The 25891-nt window shown below is 40.4% G+C and overlaps 1 protein-coding gene across 7 annotated transcripts in view; it reads right to left on the bottom strand.

Moving 5' to 3' along the window:
• PLCB4 (phospholipase C beta 4) overlaps nucleotides 1-25891 on the bottom strand; it is a 411299-nt gene that overhangs the window by 50064 nt on the left and 335344 nt on the right. For 5 of the 7 annotated variants that reach the window (XM_059134009.1, XM_059134005.1, XM_059134003.1 and 2 more), the window contains 9 exons: nucleotides 25657-25747; nucleotides 22961-23056; nucleotides 17896-17996; nucleotides 14708-14743; nucleotides 12319-12460; nucleotides 10627-10711; nucleotides 10175-10299; nucleotides 8124-8175; nucleotides 467-569 (listed from right to left, as the gene is read on the bottom strand). In XM_059134009.1, the coding sequence (XP_058989992.1) occupies nucleotides 467-569; nucleotides 8124-8175; nucleotides 10175-10299; nucleotides 10627-10711; nucleotides 12319-12460; nucleotides 14708-14743; nucleotides 17896-17996; nucleotides 22961-23056; nucleotides 25657-25747 (831 nt within the window). The remainder of the gene's footprint in view (nucleotides 1-466; nucleotides 570-8123; nucleotides 8176-10174; nucleotides 10300-10626; nucleotides 10712-12318; nucleotides 12461-14707; nucleotides 14744-17895; nucleotides 17997-22960; nucleotides 23057-25656; nucleotides 25748-25891) is intronic. The other 2 variants (XM_059134010.1, XM_059134008.1) reach the window with 1 other exon arrangement.

Here is a 25891-nt window from a genome sequence, read left to right as displayed (position 1 = left end):
CACAGTTTATGTATCCAACACCTATGGAAGGATATCTTAGTTGTCCAATTTTTGGCAATTTCGAATAAAGCTCCTACAAACACCTCTGTGCAGGTTTTTGTGTGGGTGCAAGTTTTCTATCCATTTGGGTAAATACCAAGGAGTACGATTCCTGGATTACAGGATAAGAGCACGCTTCCAAAGTGGCTGCCCCATTTTGCATTCTCACCAGCAATGATTAAGAGTTCTTACTGCTCCATATCCTCCAGTAGGTACTTTTTTGATCTGGTGTCTTCTGCTGAATGTAGCTAATAGTTCCACTAGGGAACAAAAGGTATCTCTTAGGAAGAAAAGGGGCAATCACAAAGTTGAGAGCAACACATGGGCCTTGTGACTTGACATTAAATATTTCAATGTGGCTTCTTAAGGCTTTTCCAGGACCACCCGCAGACATATTTTTACAGTTCTGAGACAGCAGGGGGCCTACCTGGACTGAGCAAGTGGCCGCAATAACCCCATCGACAGGAGTTTCAGAGAAGGGATCGAATGTTCGATCGGGCCGTCTCATGAAATCTGGTTTGAGGAGGTACCTGGTGGGACAAAAGCAAAGAAAGAGTTTATGAGCTGCATTTACAATGACTAACACACTCATGCTTCAGGACACTAAGTCCTTCCTTTCTCCTGTCTTTACTTTAAGAGCTAGGGTTTTAGGTAGAGGAGTCTAAAGATTGAAGAAACTATTCCTTTCCTATGGAGAATCCTGAAGAGAGGCAGGAAACGAGGAATGCTTTTAGATTCCAGGCTCAGTGACATCGAGATTCCTGATGCTATTACATTCTCTTGAACTTTTTTATGCCATGGACCTCCTTAGATACTTACTCTCATGCACACAAAATAAAATACAAGGAATAGCAGTGAAAAACCAATTATATGAGCCCTAGTTACTAAAATGTGAGAGTAGGGGCACCTGGGTGGCTCAGTGGGTTAAGCCTCTGTCTTTGGCTCAGGTCATGATCTCAGGGTCCTGGGGTCGAGCCCCGCATCGGGTTCTCCGCTCAGCAGAGAGCCTGCTTCCCCCTCCCCTCTCTTCCTGTCTCTCTGCCTACTTGTGATCTCTCTTCTCTGTCAAATAAATAAAATCTAAAAAAAAAAAAAAAATATCAGAGTACATGATATTCTACTTTGTGTTTTAATTACTGCATTGAATTATGAGATATGATGCTAAGTTGATAACTATAATTTTAAAGTACTGATATGCATAAAAATATTTTGTGAGATCTGTAACAGTAGTAATGTAGTAATGATACAAAAATATCTGTGATTTACATTGGTGTCAGAGACACAGGTACTGTTAATAGTATTGCAGATTGTTGTCTCTGTTCACAGTGAAAAGAACCATGTAATTTCAAGTTAGAGGCAGGTGAACACAAAGATGTAATTATTTCCCTATTTCTAGCTAGTGCCATTAGGCAAGAAAATGGAATAAAAGATATCTAGATGGAAAGAAAGAAGTAAAACTCCTCCTGACAGATGACATGATCTTGTATATAGAATATACTTAAGGAATTTACCTAAGGAATCTACTTAAAAATGATAAGAGGGGTGCCTGGGTTCAGTTGGTCAAGTGTTTGACTATTAGTTTTGGCTCAGGTCATGATCTCGTGGGTCATGAGATCGAACCCACAGTGGGTTCCATGCTCAGTGGGGAGTCTGCTTGAAGACCCTCTCCCTCTGCCCCTCCCCTAGTTCATGCTCTCTTTCTTTGTAAAATTCTTCTAAAATCTAAAGAATATACATATATTTTTAAAACCCATCAGAACTAATAAATGAATTCAACAAGGCTGCAGGGTTAAAAACCAATATACAGAAATCAATTGTATTTATAAATACCAGGAATGAACAATCCAAAAACTGAAATTAAGAAGATTCCATTTATCACAGCACCAAAAAGAATAAAATACTTAGAAATAAATTTAACGAAATAAGTGCATGTAGTTTGAAAGCTACAAGACACTGTTGAAAGATGTTAAAGAAAATCTAAGTAAATAGAAAGACATCTTGTGTTCATGGATCAGAAGACTTGATATGGTTAAGCTGGCACTATTCACCAGATTGATATACAGATTCAATCCCTATCCAGATCCCAACTGGCTTCTTGAGAAAGTGACAAGCTGATCCTAAAACTCAAGGACCAAGAATAGCCAACATACCCTTGAACAAGAAAAACAAAATTGAAGTTCTCATATTTCTCAATTTCAAAACTTTCTACAAAGCAACAGTAATCAAGGAAGTGTGGTATTGGCATAAAAATGCACACATACATCAATGAGATGGAACTGGGAATCCAGAAATAAATTCATGTATCTATGCTCAGTTGGTTTTTGACAAGGATGCCAAGATTATTCAAAGAGGGAAAGAATATTCTTTTAAATAAATGTTGCTAGGACAACTATAATGGCCACATGCAAAAGAAGAAAACTGGTCTCTTTCCTCACATCATATACAAACATTAACTCAAGATGGACCAAAGACTTAAATGTAAGAGCCAAATGATACTTTTTTTAGAAGAAAAATAAAGATAAATCTTCATAACTTGGCAATGGGTCTTAGACATAACATCAAAAGCATAAGCAACACGAGGAAAACAAAAAGATAAAATTAGCCTTATCATAAAAACCTCTGCACTTCAAAGGGCAATATCAAGATAATGAAAAAATAAGTCACGGGATGGGAGAAAATATTTGCAAATCACATACTGATAAGAGGCGTGTGCCTATGATATGTCAAAAACAACCCAGTAGACAAGAGGGCAAGTGATCTGAACACATATTTCTCCAAATAAGAGAAACAAATGGCCAATAATAAGGACATGAAAAAATGCCTGGTATCATTAGTTTTGAGAGAAATGCAAATCAAAATCACAGTGAACTGTCACTACACACATATTAGAATGGCTATAGTAAAAAAGTCAGATAACACTAAGTATCATCAAGTTCATGGAACAAATGGAACCCTCATACATGGCTGGTGGGAATGTGAAATGACACCAAGACAGTCTGGCTGTTCCCCAAACAGTTAAATAGAGGTGTCATGTGACCCAGCAATTCCACTCTTAGTAAATACCCAAGAAAAATGAAAATACATCTACACAAAAACTTGTTTGTGAATGAATGTTAGAGCAGCATAATTCCTAATAACCAAAAGATGGAAACAATCCAGATCTCTATCAATATTTAAGTGAATATATAATATGGGCCATACCCACACTATGGGAAATGACTTGGTAGAAAGAAATGAGTACTGATATGTGCTACAGCATAAACCTTGAAAGCATAATGCTAAGTGAAAGAAGACAGTCACAAAGACCACATACTGCATGAATTAATTCCTATAAAATGTGCTGTACAAATCCAGAGAGACAGAGAGTAGATGGTGGCTGCTTATGGCTGCGAATAGGGAGTAGGGGTTACAGGGAGGTGATGGCTAAAGGGTATGAGTTTTCTTTGTGAAGCAAGGAAAATGTTTGGAAATTGACCCAACTCCACAATGTCTGTCCCTTATCTCCTTTAGTTACAGTCACATATCAGACCTCAGCCAGATTCCATAACTGCCCTGAACTTGTATCAGATTTCATCCAAGAAAAAAATTTTTGTTTTTATAAAGGACTATAACCACAGGTAGGAAAAGTCCATCCTAACCTGAATAGCAGATAAAGGACAATAAAAGTACTTTCCCCCAAACTATGGGTTTACTTTTAAGTGTAAAGGATCAAAATTAGAGGGATCAAGTCTTTCCTATTCTTTAGGAGTGTAACTTTTACTGATTTTAACTCTAGATGCTGTCAAATTTATTATCTTTTAAAATCCAGCCAGAAAGGATTCTGGGGCGTGACTTTTCTCCTTAAAGACAAACTCTAAGTTCCATTTTTGTGGTTTTGACAAAGTTGTCATTCATTGTTATCTTCTAAGTTTGAGCAAAAAAAGTGTTAAAATAGCCACACATTCAACTTAGATGTAATCATCAGTAAAGAACCTCCAAGGACAGCACTGATTTTTAAATCAAAGACATACAGAATTTTCAGAATCATTCAAATATTAAAGATGATTTTGAACTTTCAATTGTCTCCAAGAGAATGTAACCCTAAATATTAATTTAAAATCTAACGGCACAAAACAGATGGTTTCCTATATTTACAGTTTTAGATTTGGGACCCCCCCTTTTTTTGTGTGGCTAGTGTTAGACACTGGAAAATATGATAATATGGCAAAAATTGAAGTCTTAGAATGGAAAATAGATGAGAAACTACAATATTAACACACACTACTTCAAGCGAAGGTTACCAGTGTTGACAAAATATCAGCCATTAGCTTCAAGGGGATGTAAGAGAGGATGGTTCTGGCTTTCACAAGAAGGGGAACATGGATTCCAGTTCATGGAATGAGGGATTTGCCTCCTGAGAACAGCAGGGGCAGACGCTCTCTGGAGATTCCGTACTCTCTATTCCCTACAGCCATTTCTGAAGGGACCTTTCTTACTAAAAATACAAAATTGGGATGCTGATGATTTCTGGGTGCCCAAAACATTTTTCCATGTTCCTTCCTTCCACATCTGCTTAGAAGAAAACTCCTCTGTGAGAGCGTGAACCAATACAAAATAAGAAGTGCCAGGGGAAAAGGGCAAGAAACCGGAGTCCAATTCACCAAGGCAGGCAGCCTTCAGTTTAATGTATTGATCTTATATACTTAAATAATAATAATAAATAAAAGAAAGCATGGAGAAGTTTGACAGGGCCAGGAGGTAAGTCCTCGCTTGGGGGTGACACTGAGCCAGCTTATCTTGAAGCGGTGTCTACTTGGGGCCTGTGGGGACCTGTGCATGTAGCAGAGGCCACCACTCACTGGTGCCCGTGCAGGTCCAGGGAGCACCGGGCATCAGTGGGACCTGTGTCGTTACACAGTGCTCTGAACTTAGAAGAGTTCTGTGTCTGGTTTAATGCTCTGTAGCTACTGTCTCGAAATGTTTAAGAATTTGTGAACAAGGGGTCTTTATTTTCATTTTGCACTGGGTCCCGCAAACCAACCATAGCTGGTCCTGCCTGGTGTTTTTTGGTACAGAAAATAAAATTCATTCCAAGCACCCAGGTCTGTGTGGTGGACTTGAGCAGAGGCCAAAGCCAATGACAAGTGAAGGGAGCCTTTGTAGGGTCCTGGGAGGCAAGAGAAGAAGAAAAGAAGGGCCTTCAGCCAGGTGGGTGGACAGAAGCCATAAGAATCAGAGGATGGGCCCATAAGGAAGGACAATCTATTTCATCACACCCAAGATGGCGCCAATTGTTCAATACTCCACTATCTTCTCTACCAGCAGGAAAGCAAAATGGCTGATTGTAACTATAAGACCGTCATGGATTTCAAGACACATTTCACCCTGAGAAAGATCTACAAAAAGTATGCATCTTTGGATCCTAAAACATCCTACTATGTTGGTCTCAGCCATGCCAATTTCCTCTGAAAGTATGTGGACTTGAGAAATTAACTTGCTCTGTCTTGTTTCCTTGGGAATGATACAAATGCCTTCCATTTTTATACCTTTAGAAAGGAGTCTGTCATGAACTACCACTCACTTTCCTACTGAAAACCACACTTACTGAGCTCAGGGGCACAGCCTTCCAAAAGATCAGGCTGGAGAGCAGACAGGGGAGTCCCGGGCAGGTTCCCAGTGTTTTGTTAGCATTGGTGGATTCAGAGGGTGTGCATGTGCTATGCAACACTGCTGTTCCCTATACAACCACTACCGTTTGCCACCCTAAGCCTGAACGGTTCAGAAGACCTCTGTACAGACACCCAGCCCTCAGACATGCCAACAAGGAGTGTTTAACAAGTCCCTGTAGGTGGGTGGGTGAATGACAAAGGCAACATAGGGAAAGCCAGAGCGTCCTGGATGCCCTTGCTCCAAGGAAATACCCCTGCGTGGCCAGCCCTGTATCTACCAGCTAGGACTGCTCCATCGCAGAGAGTGATGGGGTCTAGAAACACACAGCTGAGGAAGACTTCTTCCCTCTTCCCTGTCAGTAACACACTCTGCCTCCGGGAGGGGAAAGGGAAGGATGGGGGATGGTGACACATGATAGAACATGACTGTCAATGGCTCTTCAAGGCGGGACGCCCCACTGAACAATCCTGTTTTTCTAGCCCCTCTGGTGGGATGTCGGGTTTTGGTCACATCACTCCAACACTTCAGCATGGAATTTGGGTTCCAGCAGCATCATGCTTGTCTGGGAAGGCATTTTAGAATAAGCAGTGGTGCCTAAAGGGAGACACTGACCGTGTGAACCCAGACCAAACAGGAAGGGAAAGGAACAGAGGGCACGCATTCAGCTCCTGGTGGGACCTCTTGATCTGGCAACAGTCCCCCTCCCTGTGGAAGTACTGGCTGTCGGACAGCTGCGGCCAAGAGGGCAAACTTTAGTGTCACTGGGCCACAAAGAAGGCTCTGAGGAGGGAGCCCCGCAAGGGGTCGGGGTGTTTGGTATGAACCATGAGGGCTGGGCTTCAGTGTGAGCTGATGGATTGCCTCCATCAATTTACGTGCACCATCTCCTGGTGGTGAACGCTGTGCCTTAAATACAACAGAGCTGTAAAGAATTCTAAAATGCAGGGGCACCTGGGTGGTTCAGTCCACTGAGCATCTGCGTTGGGCTCACGTCATGATCCCAGAGTACCAGGATCGAGTCTTGCATCAGGCTCCGTGTTCAGTGGGGAGCTGGCTTCTCTCTCTGCCCCTCCCCCTCACTCATGCTCTCCTCTCTCTCTCCCTCTTGCTCAAATAAATAAAGAAGATCTTTTTTCTTAAAAGATTTATTTATTTGACAGAGAGAGAGACAGTGAGAGAGGGAATATAAGCAGGGGAAGTGGGAGAGGCTTCCCACTGAGCAGGGAGCCCGATGCGGGGCTCCATCCCAGGACTCTGGGATCATGACCTCAGCAGAAGGCAGACACTTAATGACTGAGCCACCCAGGTACCCCAATAAATAAAATATTTGAAAAAATAATTCTAAAAATGTGTATTTGGCAGTTTTCTTTTGAATTACATAGTTTTTACTTCTTTCTGTAATTGACATATAACACATTAGTTTATGGTGTAAGACTTTGATTTCTCTCAAAGCACACAGCAGAGGAAAACACAACATATGTGCCAGTGGATGCATGTGTGTGTGGGGTCACTCATGGGTAGAGGTACACGGGTAGAGAACCATCCGGCAGGGGGAAGAGTGACAAGTGTGCACTCTGAACGTGTGACTGCTGAAGAATGTTATCTTGGCTGGCTGTTCTTAGTGATAAAATTGAGGTATTCAACCAGGGAGGCCAAGAATTTCCTGACAGTAGTATTATGGATGGGATAGCACTCCACGGGGTTAATTTAGAGGCTCTGGGACAGATGCATGGAGGGGAAAAAAAAAAAAAAAAAAAAAATGGCCACACTGTTTTTTTTCTCCACAGAATTTAACTTCACATTTTCACTTAACCTTTCTGTGTTGTGTTCCACGTTACAAAATTAGGAAATCAACATTTCTTATTTCACTCCTTGGTTCACAGACGTTAAAGAATGCCCGTTCAGTCAACTAGAACAATATTCATAGCATTATTTTTTGATAACCGCTCTTTACAAGACATGCAAAAGAATCAAGACAGGACAAAGCTTTCTTTCTAGGGGTGTTACATTCAAATTGACTTTCATAACTTCCTTCCATAGTAAATCAACTTCATTCCTCTGTGTGTCTTAGGGAAAATACACATACTTATTATCCATGTTTCCAGTTAATGTCCAAATGAGCAGGGATCATTATTTGTCGTAGCTATAAAAACCTCCACTCTTGAATTTAAAGCAAGGGAATTAAACTCGAGTGTGTATGATAAACTGCTTAACTTATGGTTCAATTTTTAGGGGGATAATTCTGCTTAATAAACTGGGTAGATGAAAAACGTATACTTACAAATACAATCTATCTAGGGATTTCAATTGTTTCTATCCCATCCCTCAAACTCAGCTTAAATTGAGCAGCCCCTAATTAAAAATGACACAGTTTCATTACAGCTGTAGTATGGGTTCAGGAACACAGTGACAACAGTTTAAATCATATTACTCACCCGCATGATCCATTATACTCAAATTTTCCCTGATTCAATTGCATCGCTAAATCTGTCAAGAGACAAAAATAATTTAGCATCTCATCTCCATGCATAAAGAAGACCACAATGGGTGATTTTAAACAATGGAAGTCACATACAGATCCTAGGCTGAAAGGTCTTTTTTTAACATTTCAAGTTACGTCTGGGTCTGTTGAGCACACACAATCCTCTTCCTTGTTGAAATCATCTGTGCTTAAGTCAAACATAAAATGTGTTTTCATAAAGATCATGCTAGAATTGCATTAAAAATTGGATTCAACATATGAGTCAAAGGATTGTCCAATCAGTGTTGAGGGTATAGGTGTCCAACTGGGGAGAATGTGCCTTACGGTCACAGAGGAAGGATCGGCTGCGGGTATTCCAGGAAGGTCATAGGAATACAAACTCAATTAAAAGCAATAAAAAATAATCCAGGTAGTATCATGGAAAAATTAGTGGCTTGCACCTACTTTTAAACCTAGGGAGAATTCTTCTAGTGGTGTCTATGTTGGCAGGGCATGGCTTGGGATTTTTCTCTCACAAGTGGACACAATCTTCCCTTTTTTCATTAGCAAAACAAAACAAAACAAACAAGCTAGTAGATTATTTTTTCCCTTCTTCAGCATGTTGTGGTTGATCCTAATGTTATAGAATAAAACACTTTTTTCATTAGCAAAACAAAACAAAACAAACAAGCTAGTAGATTATTTTTTCCCTTCTTCAGCATGTTGTGGTTGATCCTAATGTTATAGAATAAAACACATGATGATGACCTTGTGAATAAACTGGTTTAGGATAATTTAATCCATATAACGGACTGACAACTGAAAATACTACTTGACCTCCCCTACCCCCCCACCCCTGCTTTTTTTTAAAAAGTAAAAGCAGCGCTCTATTTTATTTGGTTTCTGCTAGAAATACTATGGGCTTGTACTGATATCTGGTCGTAGTTCAGTATAGCAAGGACTGATGGGGATGTTGTGCAGACATTTGACCCCAGCTTCCGGTCCCTGAGAAGTCGTCACCAATGGCAGGGAAGTATTGAGCCCACGTTTATGGCAAAGGGATGGAAGTCAAGAGAACTTTTGGTCAGGCCAGATAATAGAAAACAAGGTGGATAGAAACTCTCAAAGTATGGTAGATGGACTAGAAAAGGAAAAGGCCCCCCCAAACCAGGAAACGTGGGGGGCACCCCCTTATATAGCAAAGGACTGAACAAGAAAATCTTTTTGTTTTGCCAACTTTAAGGACCAGGCTATGGGATTAACCACAGCATGTGAATGGTTTTGTGGCATATTTCTTACCTCTTTTAGGTAAACAACTAGAGCCCAGAATTTTTCTACCTCTGATCTTAAAATTGTCATACTTGGCTCTTAAGTAGACTTCAAAAACTTGAAAAACATTGTTCATGCACTTTAAAAATTCACTCCTCTCCTTCCAAGGAGGGGGAAAGATCATATATTGGAAGCCTGCCTTTGAACACACTTTGGAGGACCAAGTTGCGGATTAGTACCTCTAAGAATATATAAATCCTTACACACTGTTTTAATGGAGTTTACTCTTGAATATTCTGTACTTTTATGATGAGATGCTGTGTTATTGATACCTGCTGAATGTTAACAGGGAGAAGGGTACTTTCTAAAGGAGAAATGAGTCATAGTCCTGATAGAGATACTCAGATTTTTTTCATTTAATTCTGTCTCTGGAAAAGAAGACAAGTTTGATCCGAAAAGAAGAAAAATTAAAAATATTTTGGAAAGGGGGACAATGTTTGGCAGATTAGTTGTGGTATTTATGAAAGGAAATTCAATTTAAATCAAAATATTTTGTCTTCCACTCTTTACAGGGCTCTATTTTTGGTGTTTCGTATCTCACCATTACATAAATCCAACATCACATTGTTTTGCCATATGTCTCATTCCTTTAAAAAAAAAAAAAAAAAATGCCCACGGCCAACGGATGGCAATAGTTGGCACCGTCCTGTCAAAGTGTTCTCCTGGAATTTGAGGTCACTGGACATTGGTTCCTACCTGGGGTTTGATAGTTGAGCGAAACCATCTGGCAGCCAGCATTCCAGAAAATCTGAGGCATGTAATTACTGGAATCGACCCGGCCTCCCTTGGGGTAAATGCGGCTCATTTGCCGTTTGTTATAACTGTGTAACTTATTAAGGAGAATGAGGGGAGAAAAAAGAGCATTCCAGAAGTAATAAATACACAACAAAGGCTAGACCGACAATGACAAACACGAAGCTAACAGAGAGGAAATTTTACATGTATGAGTGAGGCTGAGGAGAAAAACCAGAGTTCACTGTGTAAACAATTCACATTTGGGCAGGTTTTCACAGTTGCTGTGGTCTTTCACACATACTATTTTATTAGCTCGACAACCACAATTATCTCTTCGCCATTTATCTGTTTCAGAGACCCCCGCCAAACTTAAAGGGTACTGGCCATTTACTCCATTCACTACGTAAGGATACTTCACAAATTCAATGGCGTGCGTCTTCAAGTAGCCCAGGCCGACGGACTCATTAAAAGAAGACATGTTATAATGAATATTGCGCTCTGTAAAGAAAAATAAAGATGCACTCAGCAACGCTTCTTTCCAACCTTATGGAAAGACAAGCAATAAATGTAATTTCATCTCAAATCATGAGGCTTTGGAGGCAGGTGTTCCATTATGTTATCAGTACTGCCTACGTTCATTAATGTCCTGGGGCTAGAGACAGCTGACTTAAATAGTGATGGATTAAATCTGGAGTCATGAAACAAGTTATGTGTAGATGGCCCTCACAGCCACCCCCCAAGATATGTCTATTTGATGACTAGGGTGGCTTCTCCAGCCCAAAAAAAGATTATGAAAATTTAAAAATCCTGTGGATATTTCTGGAGGTCTGCTTTTGATCAAAAGGGGTCTTCGTGAAGATCCAAGCTAACAGGATCCAACGGTAGGTTAAAAAGATTATCCACCATAACCAGGTGGGATTTATCCATGGGATGCAAGGGTGGTGCAACATTCGCAAATCAATCAATGTGATAGAACAAATCAGTAAGAGAAGAGAGAAGAACCACATGGTCTTCTCAATTGATGCAGAAAAAGCATTTGACAAGATACAGCATCTGTTCCTGATTAAAACAATTCATAGTATAGGGATAGAGGGAACATTCCTCAATTTCATAAAATCTGTCTATGAAAAACCCACAACAAATACCATCCTCATGGGGAAAAGCTGACAGTCTTCCCTTTGAGATTAGGAACATGACAAGGATGTCCACTCTCACCGCTGTTGTTCAACATAGTACTAGAAGTGCTAGCAACAGCAATCAGACAATACAAAGAAATAAAAGGTATTCAAATTGGCAAAGAAGAAGTCAAACTCTCTCTCTTTGAAGATGACATGATACTTTATATGGAAAACCCAAAAGACTCCACCCCCAAACTACTAGAACTCAGGAACTCAGTAATATGGCAGGATACAAAATCAATGCACAGAAATCAGTTGCTTTCCAATGTGGATGGAATAGAGGATATTATACTGAGCGAAATAAGTCAATCAGAGAAAGACAATTATCATATGATCTCTCTGATATGAGGAAGTTGAGAGGCAACGTGGGGGGATTGGGGGGTAGGAAGAGAATAAATGAAACAAGACGGGATCAGGAGGGAGACAAACCATAAGAGACTCTTAGTCTCTCACAAAACAAACTGAGGGTTGCTGGGGGGAGCGTGGTCGGGAGAAGGTGGTGGGGTTATGGACATTGAGGAAGGTATGTGCTATGGTGAGTGCTGTGAAGTGTGTAAACCTGACAATTCACAGACCTGTACCCCTGGGGCTAATAATACATTATACGTTAATAAAAAAATAAAAAATTATTAAAAAAAAAATCAGTTGCTTTCTTACACACAGGAAGATCCATGGAACACAAGAGGCAACACTAAGAAATCTGCAGTACCTCAGAGCCACCCTGTGGACAATGTGGGGAATGGCAAAGCAATCTTGAAGCATACCAAGGACAGGAGGCTACAGGCACAGTCTGTGACACAAAACACAGTGAGGAGGAAAGGGGCTGTGCTCAGGAAAGAAAATGGCGACGAGTCAGAGCACAGCTCAGCGGCACGACAGAAGAGAAGCAGACTGAAAAAGGCAATAGAATTTAACCTTTGGTGTTACCTTCAGCCACATGGAAACCTTGAAACTTTACGGGTTGTGCATAGTTGATCATTGTAGACAAATACGGATGGATGTTAGTGGTAGCACCTACATATTTATAAGACGCCATCCATGCCTGTTCGTCTTCCACGGTCACCAGGCCCTATGGAGCACAATGAAAGGAATACACGTGTTGAGGACTCAGGTGAGACAGAAACCTGCTACAGATGTCCTCGCGAAAGACGACCTGCACGCACAAACTGAAAGAGAAAGACCTTTTCTTCCTCCATTTTGCTACAGGATAATTTTAAAAGCGCCTGTCTATGGTGCCTGCCTGGTTCAGTCAGGAGTCAGGAGAGCAAGAGACTCTTGGTCTCAGGGTCCTAAGTTTGAGCCACACGTTGGGCCTGGAACATACTTAAAAAAAAAAAAAAAGGTTCATGTCATCATAGCCTCTAATAATATAAAAGGAGATAGTAATAAAATATAAGGTTTCTCTCTTACATTTTTCTAAGATTGCCAGAGGACTTTAAAGGAAAGTATACTGAGGTTCATAGCAATCTATGGAAATATGTAGCAAGTATTACCATTTACAATCTCAAAAATTGTGGCACAAAATGGAAAAACAACTTGTGTTGTTTTTTTTTAGTGAGTCTCGGGGGGGAGGCCCAAGTATTTCCTTTTCAACTAGTTCCTAAGTGGTAATCACGGGGCTGGTTCGGGGACCATACTTTGCTTAACACTGGTTTAGAATTTAAGCCACATATATAAGTAGTCTATGGTACTTTTTAAAAAAGCTTATTCTAAAAATAGTCTGATAAACCACTACCGAGGACATGTCAAAATTGCATTATTTTACATAGAGGTAAATTATTTTGGTAAATTGGAAAGAAATAAACAACAAAAACAATTCCTTCAAAAATGATCCACATTTTGTTGAGAGCTAGCTCTGAAAACCTGATGAAGACTCACTTTATCAGAAAACTCAGAGGATGAGGTCCAAGAATTCATGTTCTAATATGCCCCCCAGGGGATTCTGACACACTCAGAAGTTGTTTTTCCACTTTGTGCCACAGTTTCCTGCATCGACTGATACAGGCGGATGAACTACTTACTTAGTCCATTCCTATGGACTAGTCACAGGAATGGACTAGTGAGAAAAGTGGTCAGATTATTTTATCTGATGATTTAACAATCTGAGCATTCCAAATCCTCAAATTGATTTCACCAATAAAAGCCTGAGATAAATAATCAAATAATGTAACTTGTTTTCATGTTTAGTCGTTTCTTTATATGTCCCATCCACCCAAACAAGGGCAGAGGCCGTGTGACTCCGTAATAACACCAGGACCCTGTGTTGGGCAGTGGGCTGAATTCCTGCTTGGACGACATCATTACTGTTAGTAATGGATGACATCATTACTGTTAGTCATGTGGAGTAAGGGTGAGAGTCCCACCCACTGACCATGGGAGAAGACCGGGGCCTTGGGGATGAACGCGATTCGGTCGCAGCTATTCAGCTAATACACGGCAGTGACCAAACACTAACCTCTGCTGTGTTGACCTCAATATCCTCTGAAATTCTAGAAGAACAGTTCATGAACATGATGGGAGGGGACTGAGATCGGTCTTATCCAAACTTACTCTATACACAGTAAGAAGATAGGGTCTCACCCCAAATAAGATAGGGCCCCACAGACAGCCAGACATGATGTTCTCCAACTCCAAAGAATGGGGATCAAATCACAAGGCAAACTTTTGTCGACGCCTGCCACCAATCTCCCGACCATAACAAACCATTCGCATGGACTCAGAGAAACCACTGTGCTACCATGAAGAACGTCAAAGAGGACAAAAGAAATAAAAAATGGAACTTGATTTATAATAAAGTCCATATCTAAGAACACCAAATGGAAGTCCTAGAATGCAGGCAGTGTAAAATTAAATTAAATAATTAATTAATGATCTTTTAAAATGCCAGTATAGTCGGAAACAAGATCACCTTCCTAGTATGCTGGAACATCTGATGACCTATTAGGTCATTTTTATTTTCAAATTCGATGTTACAGAATTGTAACAGAATTATTACAGAAATGAAATCTCTAATGCCAACTAAGTGTCTGACTGTACTAAACACTTATTTTCAGGAAAACCATCTTATTCACCTGCCTTCATTTTGTGATTTTTATCAGGACTTGCTTATTTCACCACTGTGAATAATTCTTTCTTTTGAAGACTCTTGCAATGAGATGCATTAAGCATGTGAATATGGTGAACAGTAAGCCTGACATTCCACGAGTTGAGGTGGGAGGGAGACAGGGTTAACATTTAGTACAAACTGTTCAATATTACGGGGGCACATTTGGTATTCTGTCATGAAAGCAAACTACACAAGGAAATTATTTCTTACCTTTTTGTTGATTTCATGTTCAAGGTCATCTGAAGCCTAAATTAGAGAAAGACTAATTTGTTTACTTCTCTAAAGGGCAAAATTCCAAATTTACCAGCCATATATATGTAAATGTTTAAATAAATATGGGTAAGCTTGTTATTCTTTTTATTTGTGAAGGTGGAAAATTATTGATGACATAAAGCCATCAGCGAAATAAGGAGGAAAGATACAACAGCCTGACTTATGTACCAGAAAAATAAATCTTAATACTGTCTCCCCTCCTTTCTTGATAGTCTTTCCTATTTAGATGTTTCCTTACAGTAGATTAATTATTTCGTCATGGGGTTTGGGAAATCGTTTGATGTGGCCACCTCTCCTGATACATAAAGGGCAGGCAAGCACGAATGGTTACTTGATTCAACACTCATGTGTGGGTAGTGATAAAGGCTTTATGTGGTAAGGGAGCATCAAGGTAGGCACTGAGTCTTATTAGTAGGCATCCAAGAGTCTCAAAGTAGAGGCAATAGTCTCTATCAGAAGAGGGAGGGTGTAATCAAAGTGTTCCTTTGGGTTTGCTCTGCCAACACTCTCCCAATTTCAACTACTACCAAATGGATGCACCTACACCTTCAGCCACTGTCTTCAATGATTAAGAATCTTTGCCCCATCACATCACCATGAATACCATCCACTTTCCCCTTCTCCAGGAACTCACAGGCAGTTATGCCTTCTCTCCCTCTCGAAAGCCTAATCTCTCCCTCTCTACGGCCCCACTTCCAAAAGTTTGCAAACACACTCCAGATTCATTCCTTCTAAAAATAACACTCCCTTGACTTCTATGATTGCCATTACCCCCCAGCCTATTCCTTGCTTCCCTTTATAGCAAAACTTCTCAAAAGTATAGTCTCTACTCATTCACATCTGTCTGTTTCCGTGGCCCCCACCATACCCTTGCAACTTCTCTTTTCAAGGTCACCAGTGACCTCCATGTTGCCAGCCCTGGAAATCTGGAGTCTTCTTACTGAGTTAATCAACAGTAGTCAAACACCAACCACTTTGCCAGGGGCCAGGAGGTGGGAGAAATGGGGAGGTGTTGGTCCAGGGGGACACACGTCTAGGGATAAGAGTAGAACGTTCTGGGGATCTAACGAACAGAATATTCATAGTTAACATTTTACTGCATACTTGAAAGTTACTCAGAGAGCAGATCTTAAATGTTCTCACCACATAAACACACACACACACACACACACACACACACACACGTAATTATGAGGCGATGGAGATGTTCACTTACCTTACTGAAATAATCAATTCAGAATATATACAGGTATCAAATCATTGCTTATGCACATTCAACTTACACAATGCTAAGTGTCAATTTTATTTTAATTAAGCTGTGGGGGAGAACACCTCTCTTCTTGTCTTCCACCTGTTCTCTTGGCTTCCTTGATCTCATCGATTTCCATCCTACCTCTCGGGCCATATCTTGGCCATATCGCTGCCTCTTCCCATTGGTCATCTCAAGTATTTCCATGGCTTTAAATCTCATCTCCTGAACTTCCAGTTTATATCTCTAGCCCCACCTCTCTTCTAGTTCTTCTAGTTCTAGATACAGGTGATGACGATGCTCACAATGGTGAAGATGAAAGTGATAACAGAGCAGCAGTAATGAAGGCCTTAATGGGAATGACCATGTGCTAGGTACCACCGGAGGAAGCTCTTTACATATTCTAGACCCATCGACTCTTCAAAATGGACCAGTGACGTAAGCGCTATTTTCACCTTGCAGTAGAGAAAACCCAGGCACTGGGAGCTTCAGTTAACTTACCTGAGATTACACAGGTAGGAAATGAAAGCAGGATCAGGAGTCAAGGCTATGCGTGCCTTAGTGGCAGTGCCCCGGAGTATCTCACAGCCCTCAAAGATCCTGTCCCGCTTGAGACACCGAGTTCTTCCTCTTCCAGTCTTCCCCACTGTCCACCCAGCTCCTCAGACTCAGAGGCAGAGAGTCATCTCGCTTTCCCTCTCCCGCTCACTTGCCCAAATTCAGTCCATCAGCAAGTTGGATCATTTTTGTTTCCTCAGTTGACCTTGAACCCACTCAGTCCTGTTTCTACTGTCCGGTTTAAGCCTCAGGGTCTGGCTGAGTGCAACAGCCTGGCCTAACCACTTTTCCTGCATTCTCTCTTATTCCCTTCTAACCGGTCGCCATATGGCAACCGTAGTGGTTTTTCAATAACCCCTATCAGAGTGCCCTGCTCCCTTCTTTGAACATTTTCAGGGGCTTCAGATTCCACTTACATTAACATCTGAGTCTTTCATAGTCGCTTCCGAATCCCATGCATCACCTAGCTATTACCTGCCTGTATGATCTCATCTTGATTCCTCTGCCGCTCACTCAGCCCGCTCCATTCAGTGTCTCTGCTGCTGTTATACCATAACTGGGGCCCTTCCTCTCCTTCTGTGCATGGCTGATTCCTCTTTATCTTTGGGTTCTGGTTTCCTTATTCCTTCAACCTCGTGATTCTCCCTTTTAGCCCTCATTTTTACTTTCATAATAGCACTTATCACAAATTGTAATTACATAATTGATGGTTTGTCCTTGTTTCCTATTCTCGTCCAGTAAACTTCCATCAGTTTCCAATAAACTTCCATCATCTAAGCTCCAGAAGAGCAGAAACTAAGCCTGTTTTGACCTTTTAGGGTTGTTACAGCCTAGGCTATGCCTGGCACATAGCAGGTACATAACAGCCATTTTTCTTGGCTGGATGGAAATATGTTCATGTTTATTCTACATTAAGAGGGAGAGGAGATATCTAATCGGTAGGACTGGTTTTCTAACGAGGGCTTGCTTGGGATAATCAGGTAGGTCATTTTCCCAATGACTTCAACAGGCTGCTGTTATTGTCTCCCTATTCACCTAAAATAATGCAATAAATGATATTACTTAAAGGATACTGGAGAAATAGGTGGTGGCCAACAGTGAGGATGGCTAATGAGCCATTCAAATATCCTTTCTAACTTATTGCCCGTAGCTTGCATTAAGATATTGATTCTGGCCACCCAACCTAGAAGGGGAATTATAGGCTACTTTATTTTCCTGTGGTGGTCACATTTTTAAAATTTCATAACTATTAGCTACTACCTCTTCTTGACAGTCTTGGGAAAAAAAAAAAAAAAAAAAGCAATACTGAGACTCTGACCTTCTTGACACTATTTGCAACAGCCTCCTTGTGGCCCAAGTCATCAGCAGAAAGTTCGTTTCCAAATTTGTATTCGGGGTGAGCTTCCTCCTCTTGGTCAGCTGTGTGCAAGACAAAAGGAAAATCCATGAAGCCCAATTACTGCTCATCAGTCAGATCTTCAGAATCTTGAGTGGAGGGGAAGAAGGAAGCTAAATGAAGATGGGAACATTTAAACAGGCAAATTTTTTTTAAGTAAAAATTCTAACTAGCTCTCAAGTTCAAGGAGCACATCTTGTTAGCTGTTATTTCTTGCCCGTCTAGCATGATGTTGAACGCGCATGTTGCTTAATGCATTTTTCTTAAGTGAGTACTGATTTCCATCCCAGTACACTCACTGTAAAAATTAAAGCCTCAAGTACTCAGAAACAGTTGTGACTTTCAAAGGGTGTTATGATCTTCCCTGGGATTTAGGGAAAACACAAGGAAGGTATGAGAAGAGGAAAATACACTTGATCATTTTTAAAAAGAGATTAATGTGTATGTGAACATTATGGGTATAGTGACTTGTGGCCGGGAGTGGTGAGACATAAAAGAGAAAGAGCTTGGAAAGACTAGACTGCACCTGTACACCACCTCTGAACCCTGGCTTAGGTTTCAGAGACTCTAGAATCATTCCTAGGGCTCATGCTAACTGAGAGGCTGGAAATGGGTGCTAGATAAAGCTGATGGCCCAGGAGCATGGCCCAGGCTGTGAAAGGAGGTACAGAAGCACCAGTCCAGTCCAGAAAGTGACAAGAACTGTGGTATCTTCCTGAGGCTGGTATCCTCCCAAGGCTGTCAGTGGAAAAAAGAAATCCACTAGAAAATGACACATGTTGGTGTGAGATCTGGATTCCCATGATTCCGTATTCTGCAAAAAACTCCCAGGTTAGGAATTTGCCTAAAAACTTGTCAGGATCAGGAGAAACCCACAGGCCTCCGGTCAAGGCTAACATAAATCAACACTGTCACAACACAGGGCTTGAGGGACCCCTACTGGAAAAAACAGTGAAATAATTTCTGACTATGGACTCCTGACAGTGGGAAGCAGACCCTTAAGAAGTGGTGTTGTGAGTGTGTGTGTGTTTTAAGCACATTTAAAATGTGTAAACAACTCAAGAATAAGATTTCATCACTTCTAAGATGCATTTTTTTCACATAGTAATATTTCTGATGTTGTAACGTGTTCTTCTAATCGATGCTGTTTTACAATTACTTGGAAGCAGTTTTCTTTCCTAGTCATTATAAAATAATGTTGTCCTTCAACTGATGGTGTCTTAGATCTGGAATTCCTTGAGGGATTGCTTTTTGCAAAGTGTTATTCCAGACATGGAAACAAAAGTGAGGCAAGATAGACAGACACCCTCCTGTTTTGAAACTGGTATTCTGATGGGTGGATGAGTGGAAGTAGATAATTACAAAGAGGAAAAAAAAAAGTAGCTTATATAGGCCTTTGGCAGGAAAAAAAGGAATTAAGGAGCTGGAATAGGTCTTTAAAAAATCTAGCCCAGTGTGTCTACTTTATAGATTAGGAAATCGATCCGGAAATATGATTTACAAATCCAAGGTCACAGAGGAAGATATGGACCTAGATTTCCCTGGATTCTTAGCACAATGCTCTTAACATGACACTGAGTTTGCATGGACTCATGCAAACAGGTTACAGTCTGTAACCGAGATTTTGAAACTTCCCACCATTACTAGTATATTTCCAGTTCATATATCTTTTAGTCTAACCTGGCCAGCCAGATATAAACTACTTGACGTCAAGGAACGTGCCCCATACAAGTAGTAGAGACTTGACTTTAAAAAAGGGAGTGTCTGGGTGGCTCAGTCGATTAAGTGTCTGACTCTGGGTTGGGTTCAGATCCTGATCTTGGGGTCCTGAGACCGAGCCCTGCATCGGGGTCCACACTCAACATGGAGTCTGCTTGTCCCTCTCCCTCTGTTCCCCCACCTCTCTCTCACGCTCTCTCAAGTGTGTGCTCCCTCTCAAATAAATACTCTTTTAAAAAGAAGAAGAGTTGTATGAATGGATGCTGCCATTCCTTGATTGTGCAAAGGTGCAGAGACATACCCACAACCACATATAATTTTGGCACTCCCCACTGCTTGTCACACAGTCCTGGAAGCCACGTGTCCTCTGGGATCTAAATCCTGCCCAAGGAACGGGCACATGCTTTCATTGTCTAAGGGCCTTTTCTGTTTTCTATAGCCTCCAGGCAGGGCTAATCTTTCAAGTTATGCTTGGTTTCCTCTTACCTACTGTGCTGAAGTATTTAAATTAGAGACTCTTGTCATTCAGCTATAGTAGGATCATACAGTGACACTGGGGTAATTATAGCCAACTGGTCGACCAGAATTAAGCCAGGCATCATCAAAGGAACCTAAGAATATGTAACTGGTATAGCAGAAACTTGTATATCCTTGAACATAAATTCAAGTGGATGATTTTGTCCTCTCAGCTAATTTCCTTCATGTATGCTATCCCACATGATTACTTCTGTCCACACTGAACAACATGGAGCCACCAGAGCCAAATATTTTGTAGGAATAATGAGCATACGCATAAAAGGTGGGAAGTACCCTTAAGGATGATAAATGGAATCATATTGACCCTCATCTTTGATTAGTGTGTGTTCAAGAAATTTTACATCTTTGACTTTCATCAGTTACATTTTTTTTTCTAAAAAATATTTTTAACAACAATTTTGCATATTTGTGTTCTCTTCGTATTCCTGTATATTAGACGGGCAGTACTGTAAGGCACGAAAGCTCTTGAACCTGGAGTCAGACAATTCTGGGACTGACTCTTAGTGCCATTGTTCATCAGCTGTGGGGGCATGTGCAGACTATGTTTACCTCTCAGACTTCCACTTTACTTGAAAGTTGAATGTAACGATACCTGTTTCATTGGGCCATAGAAAGATTACATGGTGATGTAAATGGCTTCCTTCACAGTTAGTACATCAACAGCGGTTGCGGTTCATATTACTATTATTTTCCTTGCTAATTTAGTCCAGTATTCTGCAGTTTGTTTTACTGGATTGTAGGATTTAGAAATGTCTAAAATGTTTTTGACTACCATCTGTAAAACTTAACCTAAGTTAAGGAACTGATTTTACATAATATTCATCTTTTCAAATTTTAGAAGTATTTTATTAACCTTTTCAAATAATATTCTTTTCAAGATTTTATTCTGAAATCATGTTCAGGTTTATTATTTGCGAAAAAAACAAACAACCAACCAAAACGTGAAATAATAGGGCAGCGTAGTTGACAGCATTTTCTAAACACAGCTCCAAGAATACCTGCTCTCCTAGGTGTACTTCTAGAATGTGATCTTGCCCCTCACCCACTCCCCTCGAAGCTGGGCAGGCCTTAATTTTGCTTTGATGAATGAAATATACAGGCAATGATGATGGGCCAGTTCTGGGCATCGTTCTTAAAGTAGTTTAGCAGCTTCTGCATTCTGCCTCTTGGAAGACTGGCTTTCACGGTGTGCCATCTAGAACCTTGGCCATCATGCTGTGAGAAGCCCAAGCCACATGTAAAGGACAAAGGGAGGAGTTCTGGCCCTCGACCCTGCTGAGCTCCCCACAACAAATGCCAGCCACAGGAGTGGGCCATTTGGGACATCTGGCCCGACTGAACCGTCAGATGCCTCCAGCTCTGGATGTCATCTGCCTGCAAATGCATGAGAAGCTTAAGGGAAAATCATCAGTGTGAGCCCAGATGTCCCCACAGAACTATGGGAGAAAGTAATAATGTGCTATTTAAAGCCTCTAGATTTTGGGGTGGTTTGTTACCTAGTAATAGAAAATTATAACAGTCACCAATTAAATAATTCCAGGTATCTTTGCCTTCTTGGACACTCACTGCCATATACAACATATGAAAGTCAGTCAGTATTTGTGTTCTCTGGGAGTGGGGTTGAACCCCTGGTTTGGACACACAACACACACTATCCCAGTGAAGTCTGTTTCACGGTGAGCCAACTTTATAAAGCTCTCTTTATTACTGAGATTAGTTAATTCTCACGACATCAGGTTTTCACCTATAGCAGCAAACTTTCCTAAAATCTACTCGTATATTTCAGATTTTCATATAATAAGTGGAGAGAGTTTCTCCAAGTGTTTCTACATTATGTAGCCCCAATCATGACATAAATACAAGACAGCAGTCCAACCAGTAGACACACAATTTTGCTAATCAATTTTCATACCACATAATGGAGAAAGAATTTTCTGAAACATTCCAGACCTTTCAAAGGTCCATTTAAAGCCAATCATTATGGCTGTGGCTATATGGCCCAAGTAATGTAGAGGCTAATAGCAAATATTCTGATTTTTTAAGCAAGGCTACCTTTGCTAAAATCACCTACCTGTCTTGGTAATTCTGGTGAGCTGGTTATTTGAAAGAATATTAACTGGAAATTTTAATACTGGCTTTGAATTTCCAGTTCATTTCACGTGTGCACACAAACCTTTCATTTCCCTGAGGGTCTCTATTTGTGTTCCTTTCGTGGTTACTTAACTTATTACTATCATCATTAACAACACTGAAGTTTATATTTATATTTTGTTTATAGAAAGGATTACAAAATGTTCTTTTTATTCCAACCCCTTGTCTTCTACAGCAAGGATTCTCTGGCTGTGAATTTCGGATGAGCAGCTGATTGCACAACAGGAAGGGAGATGACTAAGCCACAAAAATCTAGTGCCCCTGTAAACTGGAAGGAACATTTGGAAAAATACCAAAAAATACCAAAATATGAAAGTTTGGTGCATGAATACACACTTGACTAATTAGACTTAAGCCATCACATTATGTAAAAGGACCCATGGAGACAAACTCATGTTTTTCTTATTTTAAAAATTATTTTTGTGGGCACCTGGCTAGCTCAGTTGGAGAGCATGTGACCCTTGATTTCAGGGTTGTGAGTTCAAGGCCCACATTGGGTGTAGAGAGTACTTAAAAATAAATAAATAAACTTAAAAAAAATTATTTTTGTGACACAAAAATTAGAAGAAAACTGACTCACCACTTTCTATTTCCTCTTCATTATCATCCTCTAGGATGCTAACCGGGGCAGCAGATTCTCCAGCTTCCATCATGCTTTTCAAAGCCTCGAGCTGTTCTGTTATTCAAAACAAATAGGAAGGAGATGGTGACAGATGCCAGATGACTTGCAAAGCCTGAGTCCTAAGATCAACACCAAGAAAGGAATGTATAGTCTAAGTCCCTCTTGGTTACATTCCTAAGACCACTGTCTCACCCAGATCTGCTGGTCAGATTTCTCTTGGGACGTGCAACCTTCATCAACATTTGATGAAGGACTACGGGACATCGGTGAAATGCCCAAAGTTCTGGTCCTAAATTGAGAGAAAGCCTCAATCACTGTGAAGGATTTAAGGCTTGGTGCCAAAGGCCCACAGTTTCGAGAACAATGACATTAAGTGATGGAAAAGAGACAGGCACACCAGAGAGTAATACAACTTCAGGGAAAAAATATCTGTGACCGACAGACCCGAGATTATTATTCTCACATATAAAAAGCCCTTATACGTCAGTAAGACAAAGAATTTTGAAAACGGAAAAACATGAAGAAGTACGTTATAAATAATGATATTATCAAGAAACGAGTTACTAAGAACATTACTATCAAAAAACTAGAGTCTCGTTCTCCTTTGTCCCATCGGACACACATACGTACAACCTGGCCAAGAGCTAGCTGTAAGAGTATCACTGGGAAATAGGCATTCTCGCGTATTGTGGGGAGACTGTAAATTGGTACACTTTTTCTGAAAGAAAGTATAACAAGATGCATCACAACACAAAAATGAGTACATCTTTTGGCCAACCAACGTGAATTGCACCAACTGATTTCAAGGAGAAGCTGTGCAAATCGGACAAAACGAACACTGACTTAGGTTTATCATTGTTGTTTTTATAGTAATGAAAAGCCATCGATTTGGGACTGATTAAACGGAAGCATATCCCACACAACAAATTCTGTGTGGAGTGTTTCACACATCAGAATGTAAGTATACTCAATTGGTTTTATTAGAGATTAAAAAACACAGCATAGGGACGCCTGGGTGGCTCAGTTGGTTGAGCAGCTGCCTTCGGCTCAGGTCGTGATCCCGGCATCCTGGGATCGAGTCCCGCATCGGGCTCCTTGCTCAGCAGGGAGCCTGCTTCTCCCTCTGCCTCTGCCTGCCATTCTGTCTGCCTGTGCTCACTCTCTCCCCCTCTCTCTCTGATTAAAAACAAAAACAAAAACAAAAAAAAACAAAAACAAAAACCAGCATATTTTTGAAAGATTTTATGTATTTATTTGACAGAAACAGAGCTCACAAGTAGGCAGAGCAGCAGGTAAGAGAGGGGTGTAAGCAGAGCAGAGAGCCCGATGTAAGTTTCGATCCCAGGACTCTGAGATCATGACCTGAGCCAAAGGCAGAGGCTTTAACCCATTGAGTCACCCAGGCTCCCCCCCACGAATCAGCATATTTAGACTGATCCCAGTTTTATAAGAAATGTATCTCTAAACATGTAGCTGTAGTATATGTATCTATGTGTAAAATACATAACTCAGTGCTATTTTATTATGTTCTTATATTTTTCTTTGTTGTTTTCATTTTCCCATGGTATTACTTTTATAATAATAATTACTATAACTTAAAACTTAGATATAGATACAGTGTATATATACACATATATATGTGTATACACACACACAATAGAATACTACTCAGCTATCAAAAAAAGAAATCTTGCCATTTGCATGATGTGCATGGAAATAGAGTATATTATGCTAAGTGAAATCAGATAGAGAAAGGCAATTATCATATGATCTCACTGATATGTGCAATTTAAGAAACAAAACAGAGGAGCATAGGGGAAGGGAGGGAAAAATAAAACAAGATGAAGCCAGAGAGGGAGACAAACCATAGTAGACAATCATAGGAAATAAACTGAGGGTTGCTGGAGGGGAAGAGTATGGGGGTGTGGAGTAACTGGGTGATGGGACTTTAAAGAGGTTATGTGATGTAATAAGCACCTGGGTGTTATATAAGACTGATGTGTACCTGAACTTTACTTCTGAAACTAATAATATACTATATGTTAATTAATTGAATTTAAATTAAAAAAATAAAACTTAGAATACGGTAAAAACACAATGCAATCATCCCCATATTACATGTTACCAATTCACTGAATTAAGAGAGTAGCCAAAAGAAAATATTTTCAAAGAAAATCTCTAGGGAAAATACAGGGGAAATATCTAAATAAAATCATTTCTCTCTCGCCACACATACACACATTCATGCATTCTCACATTCACCTAGGACCCCTAGATATGTGTATCTCACAGAGGCAAACTGTAAAGGGAAAGCTTTTAAGAGGACTTTAAAGCATATTAACTGGAAAAAAAAAAAAAAAGGAGTTCCTTCTATCTTGGTAAATTCTAAAATGCCTCTTTCACTTTCTTCTCATTTTGCCTCAGGATCATTCCAAATCCTGCATCTTATGAATATATGAATATGCTTTTCCCACCGCAGGAACCCTACACTTAAATGTCAGTGTGGCCACTTGGCTCTGAAAAGTATATGCAACACTGTCATGCTCCCTTCCTCCCCCAAATCAGTGGTTTTAAAATAGATTTCATTTTAGACAGCTGACCTGTCCAAACACACAATGTGTGCACGCTTTATCATTGGTGTGTCTTTGACTTACTTTTTTCAACCTCAGGTTTCAGCCGCTTATTTTTGATGAGTATTTTTCTTTTGAGGTCATTGGGGGATGGTAAGGGTCTGCCTGGTTCAAGCTAGAGAAAAACAGAAAAGGCTGAATTAATGATGTGCTGCTTCAGTCTCATTCCCAGCCCAGTGTGAGCACGGAGGCCTGTTATACAGCCCAACATCCACTAGATGGCAGTCAGCACAGTTTTATGTTTTCATTCCCCAACATC

The sequence above is a fragment of the Mustela lutreola genome, chromosome 9, assembly GCF_030435805.1.
Source record: "Mustela lutreola isolate mMusLut2 chromosome 9, mMusLut2.pri, whole genome shotgun sequence".
NCBI classification, from domain to species: domain Eukaryota; kingdom Metazoa; phylum Chordata; class Mammalia; order Carnivora; family Mustelidae; genus Mustela; species Mustela lutreola.
Note: the sequence above shows the minus strand (reverse complement) of the source record. Positions and strands in the feature narration are given on the sequence as shown.